Source organism: Syngnathus typhle, linkage group LG1 (assembly GCF_033458585.1).
Source record: "Syngnathus typhle isolate RoL2023-S1 ecotype Sweden linkage group LG1, RoL_Styp_1.0, whole genome shotgun sequence".
NCBI lineage: Eukaryota > Metazoa > Chordata > Actinopteri > Syngnathiformes > Syngnathidae > Syngnathus > Syngnathus typhle.
Window position 1 is genome coordinate 2,310,484 of NC_083738.1, and position 15,129 is coordinate 2,325,612.

Here is a 15,129-nt window from a genome sequence, read left to right on the forward strand (position 1 = left end):
TAGAAATTCTAGTTCCTTGTCAAAGACAAGAGAGCAATCAGAATTATAGGAGCCATAATTTTAACTCCATGACTGCAACTGCGCTATCTGAGTTACTGTTGCCGGCAACCGCCATATTTCCCGCATACACCGGCTCTATTGATAATCTTACAAATGAATTCAATGCGACATTGTTAAATGCCATTGACTCTGTGGCGCCGTTACGTCTGAAAACTCGCCGTAGATTGCCTACTCCGTGGTTCACAGATGAAACGCGTACGCTTAAGCAATTATGTAGAAAGCATGAGCGCAGATGGCGTCTAACCAAACTTGAGGTTTTCCATCAGGCCTCCTGAAATATAAAGATGCGCTTATCTTAGCAAAAACTCAGTATTTTTCGCAAGTTATTAATCTCAATAAAAACAATCCTAAACACCTATTTGATACAGTGGCAAATCTAACTCTATGCCAGCTGACCTCCGATAGTTCCTTCCACTCAGCTGACGAATTCATGAAATGTTTTGCTCAAAAGATTGAATCCATTAGGGACGAGATCAAGAATACCACTCCAATCGCTCAGACGAGCCCGCCGTTTACCAACGCTGATGATCATGCAACAACCCTCTCAAATTTTAAAAGCGTGTCCCTTGAAAGGCTTACACAATTGGTTAGTGCGGCTAAACAAACAACATGTTTACTCAACCCTCTTCCAGCCAAACTACTTAAAGAATTATTTCAAATTTTAGGACCGTCCATCTTAAATATAATCAATCTGTCTGTCTCCTCTGGGATAGTGCCAACAGCCTTTAAAACCGCTATCATTAAACCGTTACTTAAGCGACCAAATCTTGACCCGGACTGTCTCAGTAATTATAGGCCAGTTTCAAACTTCCCATTCATAGCAAAACTTCTTAAAAACGTAGTAGCGCAGCAGCTTATTGATTACATGGTTGCCAATAATCGAGAAGACTCTTTTCAGTCTGGTTTTAGAGCTAATCATTCCACTGAGACAGCACTTGCTAAAGTAACTAACGATCTCCTCATAGCTATGGATTCAAAAACTTCATCTGTACTGGTACAACTCGATCTTAGTGCTGCCTTCGACACTGTAGACTTCGATATTTTATTAGGAGGTCTTAAAAGTTGTGTTGGTATTTCAGGGTCAGCACTAGGCTGGTTCCATTCCTATCTATCAAACAAGACGCACCGAGTGGTCCATGGCAATGCGTCCTTGGAGCTCTACAATGTTACGTGTGGTGTCCCACAGGGATCGGTACTCGGACCAATTCTATTTAATATTTATATGAGTCCGCTTGGGGACATAATACGTAATTAGTATTAGTTTTCAATGCTACGCGGATGACACCCAATTATATATGCCGTTATCAATGACAGATCCGCGGGATTGTTGTAATCTTGAGGCGTGCCTTGCGGAGATCAAGCAATGGATGTCTCTCAACTTCCTTCGTCTTAACCCAGATAAAACTGAGATGTTGATAATTGGTCCAACTCGTCATCAACAATTTTTCAAGGAAACCGCTATAACTGTAAATAACCGTACTATCACTCTGTAACTAATCTCGGGGTAATATTTGATCAAACTCTCTCCTTTCAAAAGCACATTAAGAATATAACCAGAATTGCGTTTTTTCAAGGCTAAAGAACCAACTGCACAAGCCACCCCTCCCGAGCCTGTATCTCACCCACGCCAGATCTCTCACCCACAAGATGGAAGATCTGGAACTACAGCTTGCGGCAAATTGCTATGTTCGTGACTGCTGTGCCCTCATTATCATGGAGACCTGCCTGAACCTGAAGATCCCCGATGCTAGCGTGCAGCAAGCAGGCCGTTCGCTACACCATTGGGATCGGACTGTGGACTCCCGCAAAAATAGAGGTGGGGGGCTCTGTATCTATGTGCATGAGGACTGGTGCAACAACAGCAGCATCATAGCGAAGCACTGCTCCACCGATATTGAGTACATGTCTGCTAGATGTCGGCCCTATTCAATACAGAGAGAGATAACAGTGGTGATCATCACGCCAAATGCTAACGCTAGCACGGCACTCTCTCTCCTGCTGAACACCATCAATGAACAGCAGCGGGCTCACCCTGATGGTGTTCACATAATAGCAGGAGACTTTAATAGGAACAATCTGAAGACTGTACTCCCACAGTTCAACCAGCACGTTAAGTGCCCAACAAGAGGTGAAAGGGCTTTGGACCACGTGTACTCCAACATCAAGCACGGGTACAGAGCCATGCCCCTCCCCCACCTCGGACAGTCAGACCATCTCTCCTTGCTACTCATCCCCGCATACACTCCTCTCAGACGCAGATCCAGGCCCACCACAAGGACTGTAACAACTTGGCCTGGAAATGCACTCAGCCAACTCCAGGATTTTCTTCAAAACACGGACTGGGACCTATTTCACCACCAAGACCTGGCTATGTTCACAGATAGTTCTCGACTACATCAAGTTCTGCATGGGAACTGTATGTGTGGACAAAACCATTCGGGTCTTTCCCAACCAGAAACCCTGGATGACCAGCCATGTTCGCTCACTCTGCAACAACATGATTGTAAAATTTGCTGATGACACCACAGTGGTCAGGCTGATCTCGAATGGTGACGAGATAGCCTATAGGGAGGAGGTCCAGAAGCTCACAAACTGGTGCTCCGCAAATAACCTGGCTCTGAACACCAAGAAAACAAAGGAGATCATCGTGGACTTCAGAAAAAAAAAAGAGACCCCCCCTCCCCTCTACATCAACAGCGAGAGTGTGGAGAGGGTCCATGACATCAGATTCCTGGGAGTCCAGATCTCTGATGACCTCTCCTGGACACGCAACACCTCAGCTGTCATCAAGAAGGCTCAGCACTGTCTACACTTCCTAAGAGTCCTCAGGAAGAACAGTATGGATCGGAAGCTTCTGCTGGCCTTCTACCACTCCTCCATTGAGAGCCTACTGACGTACTGGCTGAACACCTGGTACGGGAGCTGCACTGCTGCAGATAGAGGGAGGCTACAGAGGACAGTTCTTCAAATTTTGTTGTACAACTAAGTTGTAAAATGACAATAAAGGGCTTTCTATTCTATTCTATTCTATAAATGTGATCACATCATGCTGTAAATCACACTATGTGTACCATAAATGCAGCGCACGGCTGTCTCGCAACGCACAAAAAAGGATATTGGCTGCCTGTTTCTATTTACTCAAATCTAACATGGGTAATCAAATATTACATGTTTGTAAGATGAGCGTTATTCAATTATGTAGACTTTGGATACAATCTGTTCAATGTCAAATTTAATAGATTATTTCATGTTGAAATAACTCAATCACGGTTCTTTGTTGGTGCAAATCTTGGCAATTGTGCCATTTATAGTGGCAACAGTACTTGCGGCACAGTAGACAAATGGTAACTCCCTCCCAGTTCTGAGGGCGCCTCTGAGCAATGTGCGTCACTGTGGACAAGCGTGCGAAGCGCGGCAGCCAGCCTGTCCTGAACGAGGCAGGACAACAACCAAGCTCCTGGAGGGACAGGCAGACAGTCGGGCCAAACAGAGTGAACTGTATCAAGCAAACAGGAATCAGGTGACAGGCGTGCATGTGTCAAGGCAGGCATCTCGCTACACAGTGGATCAGACTTAAAAGAAGTACCGTTTTTTTCCGTGTATAGTGCGCCCCCATGTATAGTACGCACCCCTAAAAATGGCATGCTGATGCTGGAAAAAAGCTTGTACCCATGTATAATACGCACCCAATTTTAAAGAATTTTTTAAAAAAAAAAAAAATTTTTTTTTTTTTTTTTTTTTAAGTCCCAATGACAGTCACACACGCAGGGAGGCAATGGGTCCCATTTTTATAGTCTTTGGTATGGTCTTAACTAGGCTGGATGTAATTTTTTTTGTTGGCGTTGATTTCTCCGACTGCCCGTAAACGCACCACCGCGCTCCGTGCGCATGGAGCGTGTTTGAAGTGAACAGCAGAGAAGAAAGGAACAAGGCAAAGTGTTGTGAAATAAAATATTACCTGTAATACGGATTTAGGTAGAGAACTGAACTCTCGCTCTTTATATAGCTGACGTGTCTTGCTCATCCGTTCTGCGCATCTGTAATGGCGGCCTCCGTATGATATCCGGTTTGCGTGTGTGCGAGAGCGAGAGAGAGCGAGAGAGAGAGAGCGCGCGAGAGAACTCTCAACCGTAGCGCGCCGCCGACCGCCCAACTGCACCGGGCTGGTCGATTATTGTGACAGAGCCGTCGCTGAAATTTAGAAGATATTTTTAAAGTCCTGATGTACTTTCTAAAATTTAAGTGGACCTCAGTGCGCACTGCGCAGGGAGCTTAATTTGGTGCAGCGCGCCGGGCGCTCACTGTCGCATTGCTTAAAGAGCGCCTTTGTGTTTTAGGATGAACAGCAGAGACCAAAGGAAGAAGGCAAAGTGTTGTGAAATAAAATATTACCTGTAATACGCATTTTGTTATTTGCTGATTGAAACTGCTAATTAAACTGTGAATTGAAACTAATAGGAAGAAAACAACTCTCGCTCTTTATATAGTTGACGTGTCTTGCGCATCCGTTCTGTGCATTTTATTTCACAACACTTTGCCTTTCTTCTCTGCTGTTCACTTCAAACACGCTCCATGCGACCGCAATGCTCTCGTATCAGACAAGGCTTGCTCGATCACCTGCTCGTTTGCTGTCCCGTGCGCGCACGAAGCGCGGTGGTGCGTTTATGGGCAGTCGGAGAAATCAACGCCAACAAAAAAAATTACATCCAGCCTAGTTAAGACCATACCAAAGACTATAAAAATGGGACCCATTGCCTCCCTGCGTGTGTGACGATCATTGGGACTTAAAAAAAAAAAAAAAAAAAAAAATTAAAAAAAATTTTTTTTTTTTTTTTCTTTTGTACCCATGTATAATGCGCACCCCGGATTTTAGGACAATAAATTAGTAAAATTTTGCGCACTATACACGGAAAAAAACGGTAAAAATCCGCGATGCACCGAATCTATCTACAATATTTGTTTTTAAAAAAAAAATCTCCGATAGAACGAGGCCGCGATATGTGAACCGGGAAGTAGCGAGGGACTACTGTATTTAATTGGAATTGCTGATCCGGACAACCAATGATTTGTAAAGGAAAATCTTGAAAATAATTAGGGGTGCCCAAAACTTTGCATAAAACAGTACATATTTTGTAAAATGTACTTTTGTTTGTTTGTCATTATACAGTTATACATCACAGAAATCTAAGAAGTGGCTGGCAACCAGTTCAGGATGTCCCCCGCCTACTGCCCCGTGGGGATAAGCGGTACAGATAATAGATGGGTGGATTACTGAATTAATGCTGGCTTGGAGGTCTGACTTCATAAGACCAAGTCGAGTTGTTGTGATGCGTCTAGTGTGTTGGTGGAGTGCCCAGTGCACGCTAGCAGTATGCAAACGGGAGAGCCGAATGCGTAAGTCTCTTCCTGACAGTACATAGCCTCTCTAACAGCAAGCCCTATGTAGTGCCTCCACGCGGCGACACATGGTAACTGGGTACAAGACGGACCCAGGCTAAACTACAAGGGAATCGGAGGAGGTTTGGCCCCTAGATGTGCGGCACGCAGGCCCACCGGTGTGTCGACACGCCCTGGTGCCCACGAACCAGCCCCCAACTATGGGTTAAATAGTACCACTGCCCAGTGGGCTCCTCGGGAGAGGAATCGTCTAAGGGAGTCAACCCCTACAGAAAATCAATTTCCCCTTGGGTTGGTGTTAGGAAGGGCATCCGACTGTAGAAGGTTTTGCTCCAAAAATATTCTCAGTATGGCTAGACCAGGGGTGGGCAAACTACGGCCCGCGGGCCACATCCGGCCCACGGGACCGTTTAATCCGGCCCGCCAACCCTGAACAAATTGTATTATTAAACTTTTTTTTTTTTTGGTCATTTTTCCTGCAATGACTGCGTTTTCCCAGTAGATGGCGAAGCGCTCGCCTGCGCATTTACTACCGGAAGCCGTGTCAGAAAGCTCGGTGCACACTCACAAGTGCGTGTACGTACTCCGTAGTACGGACTTGGCGCACTCTCGCTCTATTCGTATCAGTCCCGAATTTAGAGCGTGGGTTTTGACGACAGCATTCTCATAATTCGCGCGCTGAGCTTTCAGATGCAGTTTTGCGCTAAAGCCACCCACAAACCTTCCCCTGGAATCCTTCCATTAAAATGAGTGGCCCGAAAAAAAGAAGTGAGTGCCGAATGTTAAAAAAGAGTGGACAATTTGGCTCGACGTACGCGACGTGACGTTCAGCCACATCAACATCAACCCGTCACAGATCAAGGTAAACGGACCAACACCTCGGATCTCGCCTAAGAATTGCCACAACAAATTTTACTCCAGACTATGACGCACTAGCAAAAAAGGGAGACCAACAACACTGTTCCCACTGAAAATGAACGGGAGGCTCTCAAGTTTATTGTAAAAAAATGCATTTTGAATATGATTTGTACACATAGCAGGGATTGAAACTAGCGACCATTCTCATTTTCAAACAATGCTGGATGCTCAAGGACATTGATGCACCACCTATTTGCGACTAATCTTAACCTGTAAAGTTCTTAAGGCTTACTTTAAGGAGGTGTTTCCCGTTTCCTCACCTCTGTTACCAGGTGTTTGCGAGTTAAAACTCTGCTCTGATTTTCAGATACCCCTCACCGTGTTGCTGTTTTGATTACTTTATTTGGATGTATGCTTTCACCGATTCTTCAAGATGATATATTTGGTCAGAATGTTTGCCGTTTGATGTGATCTCATAAGATAAACATCTTTCATTAATCCAGTGCTTCTCAATTATTTTCTGTTACGCCCCCCCCCCTAGCAAGAAGAAAACTATTCGCGCCCCCCCCCCCTCCTCCCCACCGTGACTATCCTAACTTGTCTTGTAAGTCGTAAAATGTTGCACTGTCGCAAACGTCACAGAAGTAACAATGAGAGCGCCACTGCTCCCTGCTGGGAAGATGCGCAATTACACTTTATTCTAGTACTGCAAAAAAAAAGCCTGTTCCCCAGGGTCACACGCGCCCCCCCCAGGTATAGCACGGCGCCCCCCAAGGGGGGCGCGCCCCACTATTTGAGAAGCACTGCATTAATCTGACCTGCAGGCACAATTTGGAAGTGAATTGGAGAGTGAGAGAGGACAAAAGAACTTCTTCAAGATAGCGAAGCAAATGGTTAAGGAGAGGCGTGATGTGACCGGTGCAAACTGTGTGAAGGATGAGGATGGCAACATCATGACAGACAACAGAGGAGTGAAGGAAGTATGGCGAAGGTACATGGAGAAGCTGCTGAATGTGGAGAATGACTGGGATGGAGGGGTGGGATGCGACGAAGTAGAGGGTGAATGTGGCCCGATTACGCGAACAGAAGTGGGGAAAGCCATGAAGGCCATGAAGGCAGCTGGACAATCTGGAGTGGTGGCAGAGATGCTAAAGGCAGCGGCAGACGTTGGTGTGCAGTGGATGACCAACCTGTGTAACAGTGTCATCGCTGAGGGGTACATTCGGAGGACTGCTCAAGAAGCGTCCTGGTGCCTCTATTCAAAGGGAAGGGGGACCCATTTGCATGAGGGTCATACAGGGCCATAAAGCTGCTGGAGCATGGAATGAAGCTATTAGAGAGGGTGTTGGAAAGGAGGGTGAGGTCACGGGTAGAGGTGGACGAGATGCAGTATGGCTTCATGCCTGGTAAAGGTACAACAGATGCAATTTTTGTCATCCGACAGGAGAAGAAGAAGAGGTTGTACTTCGCTTTTGTTGACCTGGAAAAAGCGTTCGACAGGGTGCCAAGGGAGGTGGGCCCTAAGGAAGTCGGGCGTGGAAGAGGGACTGGTTAAGGCTGTGATGGCTCTCTACTGCAGAGCCTGCACAGCTGTTAGAACAGGAGTTGGCGACTGTAATGGGTTTGAAGTAAGGGTAGGAGTGCACGAGGGGATCAGTGCTCAGCCCATTACTGTTTGCTATCATGATGGATGTGGTATCGAGGGAAGTGAGGGATGGACTACCTGGTATTGATGGCTCACAATCGAGAAGACCTAGCTAGGAAGCTAGCGGCCTGGAAAACATGCCTGGAAGTGAAAGGAATGAAGGTGAATGCGGCAAAATCAAAGGTCATGGTCGGTGGTGCTGGTCTGGGAGTGATATCGCAGTCAGGAGCATGGCCATGTGGAGTTTGCGGGAAGGGAGTGCAAGCTAACTATCCGGTGCAAGGGTTGTCAGAGATGGGTACACCGAAGATGCAGCGGAGTAAAAGGCAGCCTACTAGCTGCAAGTGAGACCTTCCAATGCAAGCGGTGCAGGGGAGAAGTCTCCCAAGCAGACCCAGCTGAGCAAGAGGGGCTCGTGGTAGATGGGGAGATGTACGAGGTGGTGGACAGTTTATGCTACCTTGGAGACATGCTTAACGCTGATGGGGGGGGTGGACCTAGCAGTGACCACAAGGGTGAGAAGCGGGTGGAAGAAATTCAGGGAACTCATGCCCTTCTTAACATCTAAGGCCACATCCCTGAAGATGAGAGGCCAAGTGTACTGTTGGATAAATTGTATATATATGTTATCATGCGTTCCCTAATGAGTACTTATTATTATTAATAAGTTATTGCGCAGAATGCTTGCTGTTTCGCCTTGCAGACGTCCACCAGTCCACAACAAGTCATACGATGCTGTCTGGGGCTTCCTGACCTTCTACACCTCTGGGAATCCAAGAAAGTTGCTGATAGCTCAATCTACTCTGTTGATGTCTGGCATTCTGTCCTTGCACTCCTTTCCCATGGCGTCCTGTCTGTAACTACTTGTTTCACATAGAATACTTGTTTATGTCCTTGCGCTCCTTTATTTTCTCATGAGACTAGGCCATGCTTTCCCCCCCACCTGTTAGGGGCTAGTCTCACATTGTAGGTAGGGCATCCCTTAATAAAAAGAGCGAGGGGTGTGACAGATCTTTAGTGTATTTTGGACTGCTGTAAGTCTGGATGCACTCCTCGCGAGAAAAGACTCAACATTCTGCCTCACTGGTTTTGTCTGCTGATCCTTTTGCTGATTTTGAACCTGACAGATTTTTGGGGGCTCGTCCGGGATCTCAATAGACCTACTTCGGGTTCCGGCTGACTTTTCGACGCAGGGCAAGTCCTTGGCCAAGGCATATAAAGGAAACCCTTTTCACGGGGCTGACTCGATCAGTCAGCTGGACGCCGGAGTGGTTGACGAGATCGTCCGAGGGAAAGGCCCAGCGGACTGTGAGTATGAATGTTGATTCTGTTGAAAGGAATGGAAGTGTAGTGGCAAGAGGTCACTTGAAACCTTGACAATTCTAGACCCTATCAAGTGCATATTTAGAGACAGTTAAATTCTGTATGGGATGCTGGAGTCCCCTGACGTAAACGTCAGTTAAATTCCACAGGAGGGCAGACTCCTCTGTTTTCTGAAGAAATAAAGAAGTACAGGTAGTTGGAGCAGTTAAATCCCGCTGAGGTGTGGTGGGGCCTCCTCACTAACCTTCCTACTGTGTTAGTTTTCTGCTGCCATCTGTGGTGGGTTTTCCTTATCCCTTGTTTAGCTGGTTTGGCTTCTTTCTCCGTGAAAAGATAGGTTTTATATTTACTTTGGGAAAAAGGTAAAGATAAGTTTTCCTTACACAATAGGAAGGTTAAAGAGTTGTTAAAATCCACTGGAGGGCGGGCTCCCCTGCTTGCCTGTGAGACGATAGGAATGCGCATTGTGTGTGTGTGTGTGCGTGTGTATGGTTTGACTGAGAGTGACCTCATTTGAGCTCTGATTTGAGGTTTGAGTCCTCTGTATAAACACGCAGGAGTGTAAACGGTGGCTTTGTGTGGATGAAAGCAAGGATTCTCCGTTTCCTCCGGAGACCCACCACACATCGAACATTTATCCACTGTCCTGTGAACTAAATTGGCTTTAGGACACTGCGGGTGCCATTCAAATTGCCAAATCCGTAAACTAAACAAATAAATCATGGGGACAGCAAATAGCAAGCAAAAGCCGCTGCCCCGACATGAATTGAAATGCAAAGATTGGACATTGATGGAAGAAGTTGACCCCGAAAATGTAAAATATCTTGACAAATGGATAACCGATTACAAGTTTGACGGTCAGCTGAAAACAAATTCGTTGAATAACCTAAAGCAATCGATTGATGCTAGATGTGGTGTAAAGAGGAATAACGTCGGATATCATCTAATAGTAAAATGGGAATTGGAGGCTGAGAAGAGAAAATGTGGGCAGATAAGAGAAAGACTGAGAGATAAGGAAGACGGAGGAAAGATAAAAAAGAACTTGTTGTTGCACAGGCAGGAGGATGATGAGACAGTGTCAGCGCGGGCTCGCTTGAAGGCCAAAGCTGACGATGCGATGAATGAGGATGAAAAGAATGATCAATCTATAAAGACGGAGATTGCAGCACGCCAAAGTGAACCAATTTTCCCGTCTCTGTACCCCAAATTACCAAGCACAAATCATCCTCCTGAGTATGGTGCTTCTGCTCGTGGTGTGTTGACGCGGAGCCGTGCTCGTGGTGTGTTGACGCGGGGCCGTGCTAAGTTGGTTCCTTCGGCTGACGCAGACGCATACCCGATGATTGAAGTGGCAAATCCTCATGATGAGGGAGGACCCACAATTTTAGTATACAGAACATGGACCCACGCTGATATAAAATCAGCAATTGAGGGTATAGCGTTGCCCACTGAAGATGTTGATCAATATTGTACCGACATGAGACAACTCATTGCTTCATACAATTTGAGTGGCGATGAAGTACAACAGGTTTTTATGGCATCTTTAACCAAACATTGGGCAAGCGTTAAAGGCACCTGGGATCCCTTTGATTCCCGGGGCCGTCCATTGGAATGTAACGGGGTGCCATTACAAAGAGAAATTGACCAACTATTGGGCAGGATCAAAATAAAATTTGAACGTAGAGCAAATTACACAGACATTGGCCGAACCAAACAAAAAGAAGATGAGTTGTTTGAAGACTTTAGGCACAGACTCGAGAGAGTGTTCAAGGCCAATAGTGGCTTGGAGCATGGATCTGATGTTTATGACCAACAACTCAAAAACGCTCTACATGCAAATTCGCGACCAGCAATCCAGAGCTGGATCACTAAACATATGATCACTTTCCCGACATCTACCTTGCCACAGTTCATTGATCATGCTATACACGCCGAAAAAGTTGTCAATGCAAAAAGAGCGAAAGAGAAGGGGAAAATGGGCACCGTGTTTTTTGTTAAAGGAGAGCAGTCTGAGATGTTTTATCAAAATAAGACCTTCGAACCACGCCTGGAGGGGCGTGGTCGTAACAAATTCCGTGGCAAGGGTAGAGGGGGGTACAGTCGTGATTCTCCCAATTATGGAACAAATGACCAGCCCGCTTCAGGTCAGTCAAGACGGTACAATGCTGGACCTCCCGTTTGCTGGTCATGTGGGAAAACAGGCCATATAGCAAGAAACTGCCCAGATAATCACAAGGGTGGGAGTAGACCTCCCTTATGACTGGCCGAAGGTCAAAATACAGTTGAAACAACTGTCTTGCCAACAGCTCCCCCTGTTGATGTAGATTTGAACATTCAAGATTTGTTGATGAACAATGTTGAGAAGCCAGTGATAACTCTATTCGTAAACGGGACTCCAATAACCTTTTTGTGTGACTCAGGGGCATGTGTGACCACGTGTCGTGACATACCTGCAGATGTGCAAAGTAACGGTAGATCCTTTTGGGTGAGAGCAGCGAATGGGCTGGCAACCCCAGTTCCCCAGTCTCGACCAGTTTGGATACGGGACCCAGAAGGGGGAAGTTGTTGCATTCCCATTTTGCTGATGCCCAGTTGCCCTATTAATTTGCTAGGTAGAGACGCTCTCACTGCCCTTGGGCTTTCCCTTGTGTCTCTTAATGGTCAAATTGCTGTCAAAAGGCGACACCAGTTACAGATATTTGGCCAATTTCACTGCTACTATTTTTATTCATTGGATTTGGCTGACGCAGAAGTGATGGAATTTGGTTCCCCTCTTTTGGCCCGTGTGGCCACCCTTTTGCGCTGCCCTGAACAAGCAATGGAAGCCAATCAACTACACATAACTATGTGGCATAAAGACACACCGGGTCCTGATCACAACTACGAGAACATGCTTGAGGCTGCTACACCTGCCACCTTGACGACTTCTTTCCTTCTGCACGATGGTGAGAGCCGTGCTTGTGTAGTCATACAAGCGGCTCCCCCTGCTGTGCAGAAGTTACACGTGTCTCCCACTCCGCTCCACATCTCTCTCTACAGGCCTCACACCGCAGCCTGGCAGAGTTTAGGATTTATGGCTGGTGATGCCTTGGCAGCTTCTGACTGGACTCAGGTTAATCCTGACTCCTTTTACAGTCCTTCCACCAAGCTCTTCAAACAAAATATGACTAAAGCCTTGTCATTCATTAGTGGAATCCACGCTGATCCTGGTGTTGAGCAAACACCCTCATCTTGAGATTATGTGTTGACGTCCGATGACGAGCACATCCTCGCTGAGGTCCCAAGTCATCTTTGGTCTGCGGGTCCTTCTGACGTTGGTTTAGTGAAAGGTGCGCTTCCTGTTGTCATAAGACCTAAAACTGAATACCGCCCTTGTGTGAGGCAGTATCCTTTAAAACCTGATGCCTTACAGGGTATAGCACCTGTTATTTCTGATTTATTAAAAGCAGGTGTCATCGTTCCTTGCCCGGATTCTCCTTGCAATACCCCAATTTTCCCTGTAAAGAAGGCACCCCCTTCTGTGGGGTGGAGAATGGTGCAAGACTTGCAAGCTGTAAACAATGCTGTTATTCAGAGAGCACCTTGTGTCCCTGACCCGCATACTTTGTTGAATTCATTGACACCTGATGCGAAAATCTTCACAGTGATTGACATTAGCAATGCTTTTTTCTCTGTCCCTATTGCAAAAGAGAGTCAGTTTTGGTTTGCGTTTACATATGCTGGCTCAAGGTACACCTTTTCAAGGTTACCACAAGGGTACTGTGAAAGCCCGACAATTTACTCCCAGGTGATGGCAGCCAGCATGGCTATATTTGTCCCGCCAATGGGAAGTCAGATCTTGCTTTATGTTGATGACATTTTGATAGCATCTCCTGATTTTGCCTCTTGCCAAAAAGACACGCTTGCAGTGCTGCATCACTTGGCAAGTGAAGGCCACAAGGTCAGCAAGAACAAGCTTCAACTGTGGTCTGCTGAAATTAAGTATCTAGGCCACAATCTAAGTTCCCAAGGTCGATCCATAATTCAAAGCGGAAAAGCCTCTATTTTACAAGCTCCGTGGTGTGGGTCCGTGACCAAGGTCACGGCCCCTTTTTTGCCCATTGCTCGTTGTGATATTTGGTTTTGGTGTAATAGTAACAAACTTTATGATAGGTTGCCTTTCAACAGCGCTGGGATTTGCGCTTTGGTAACCCTATTGCTACCTGTTCATTTGATACCAATGTCCTCTTATGATCTAACGTCTTTTGCTAAGTCCGTAGTGCCCGAATTCTGGCCGAGAACGAAACGAGACGCCGAATGGCGGGGCACAGCTAATCCAACCTACATCGACGCCATTGGTGTTCCTAGGGGAGTGCCGGATGAGTATAAGCTGGTGAATCAGATAGCAGCTGGTTTTGAATCCGCCCTGTGTTGGTGGTGTACTCTTAACAAAAATGTTGACAGGATTAACTACGTCCATTACAACGTGCAGAGGCTTGGGAACTGGACCGAGGCGGGTTTCAAGGCGGTCCACTCCCAACTGGCCGCTACTTCCCTCATGGCTTTCCAGAATCGAATGGCCCTTGACATGCTACTCTCAAGAGAGGGCGGTGTCTGCGCCATGTTCGGTGAGCAATGTTGCACTTTTATTCCAAATAACACTGCGGCCGACGGAAGCCTGTCCCAGGCCCTTGAGGGCCTGCGGGCCTTGAACGGGAAGATGAAGGAGCACAGTGGAGTGAACACGGAGGTTTGGGCCAACTGGTTGAGCGTGTTCGGAAGGTACCGCGCCCTGGTTTCCTCTGCCCTGGTCTCCGTTGCCGTTTTCTCTGCCATTTTGACCTTGTGTGGATGTTGTTGCATCCCTTGTCTCCGATCCCTAATTAACAGGCTAATTACGGCTGCTATCTCTCCACCAGCTGAGACTTTCCCGTTGCTCCTAAGGGATGACCTTTCGGTCGACGGGGGTTCCTTCTCTATTGACGGCCCGGTCAGCGAATCTGTTGTGGTAAACTTGTCCGATTTGTTTTCTGACCCGGGCTTTGCCGATTGTGACTCAGTTTCCTCCCGTGTGTAAGTTGGTTCCTGCGAATTGTGATCCCTGTGGCTGAAAATCTTTTTGAAGTGGCCATATGGGTGATGGGTTGGTCTCCGGGAACTTATGATAAACAGGGGGGAATTGTTGGATAAATTGTATATATATGTTATCATGCGTTCCCTAATGAGTACTTATTATTATTAATAAGTTATTGCGCAGAATGCTTGCTGTTTCGCCTTGCAGACGTCCACCAGTCCACAACAAGTCATACGATGCTGTCTGGGGCTTCCTGACCTTCTACACCTCTGGGAATCCAAGAAAGTTGCTGATAGCTCAATCTACTCTGTTGATGTCTGGCATTCTGTCCTTGCACTCCTTTCCCATGGCGTCCTGTCTGTAACTACTTGTTTCACATAGAATACTTGTTTATGTCCTTGCGCTCCTTTATTTTCTCATGAGACTAGGCCATGCTTTCCCCCCCACCTGTTAGGGGCTAGTCTCACATTGTAGGTAGGGCATCCCTTAATAAAAAGAGCGAGGGGTGTGACAGATCTTTAGTGTATTTTGGACTGCTGTAAGTCTGGATGCACTCCTCGCGAGAAAAGACTCAACATTCTGCCTCACTGGTTTTGTCTGCTGATCCTTTTGCTGATTTTGAACCTGACATGTACTCAGCCTGCGTCAGAAGTAGTATGACGTACGGAAGTGAGGCATGGGCCCTGAAAACAGAACATGAAGACAAACTAAACAGAGCAGAAATGAGGCTGATTAGATGGATGTGTGGTGTGTCAATGAGGGAGGAAAAGACCAGTGCAGAGCTGAGAAAGAA

General features: G+C 46.6%; 2 protein-coding genes across 25 annotated transcripts in view; one reads left to right on the forward strand and one right to left on the reverse strand.

Annotated features, from left to right (window-relative positions):
- tctn1 (tectonic family member 1) overlaps positions 1-15,129 on the reverse strand; it is a 196,855-nt gene that overhangs the window by 62,055 nt on the left and 119,671 nt on the right. The window lies entirely within an intron of this gene.
- Positions 1-15,129, forward strand: part of LOC133158431 (uncharacterized) — a 43,448-nt gene that overhangs the window by 15,936 nt on the left and 12,383 nt on the right. Inside the window, exon 2 of one of the 2 annotated variants that reach the window (XM_061285651.1) lies at positions 1,635-3,705. The exons of the other annotated variant lie outside the window; for it this stretch is intronic. Coding sequence (XP_061141635.1) covers positions 1,635-2,577 — 943 coding nt within the window. The 3' untranslated portion in view covers positions 2,578-3,705. Of the gene's footprint in view, positions 1-1,634; positions 3,706-15,129 lie in introns of those variants that run through there. 2 annotated transcript variants of the gene reach the window in all.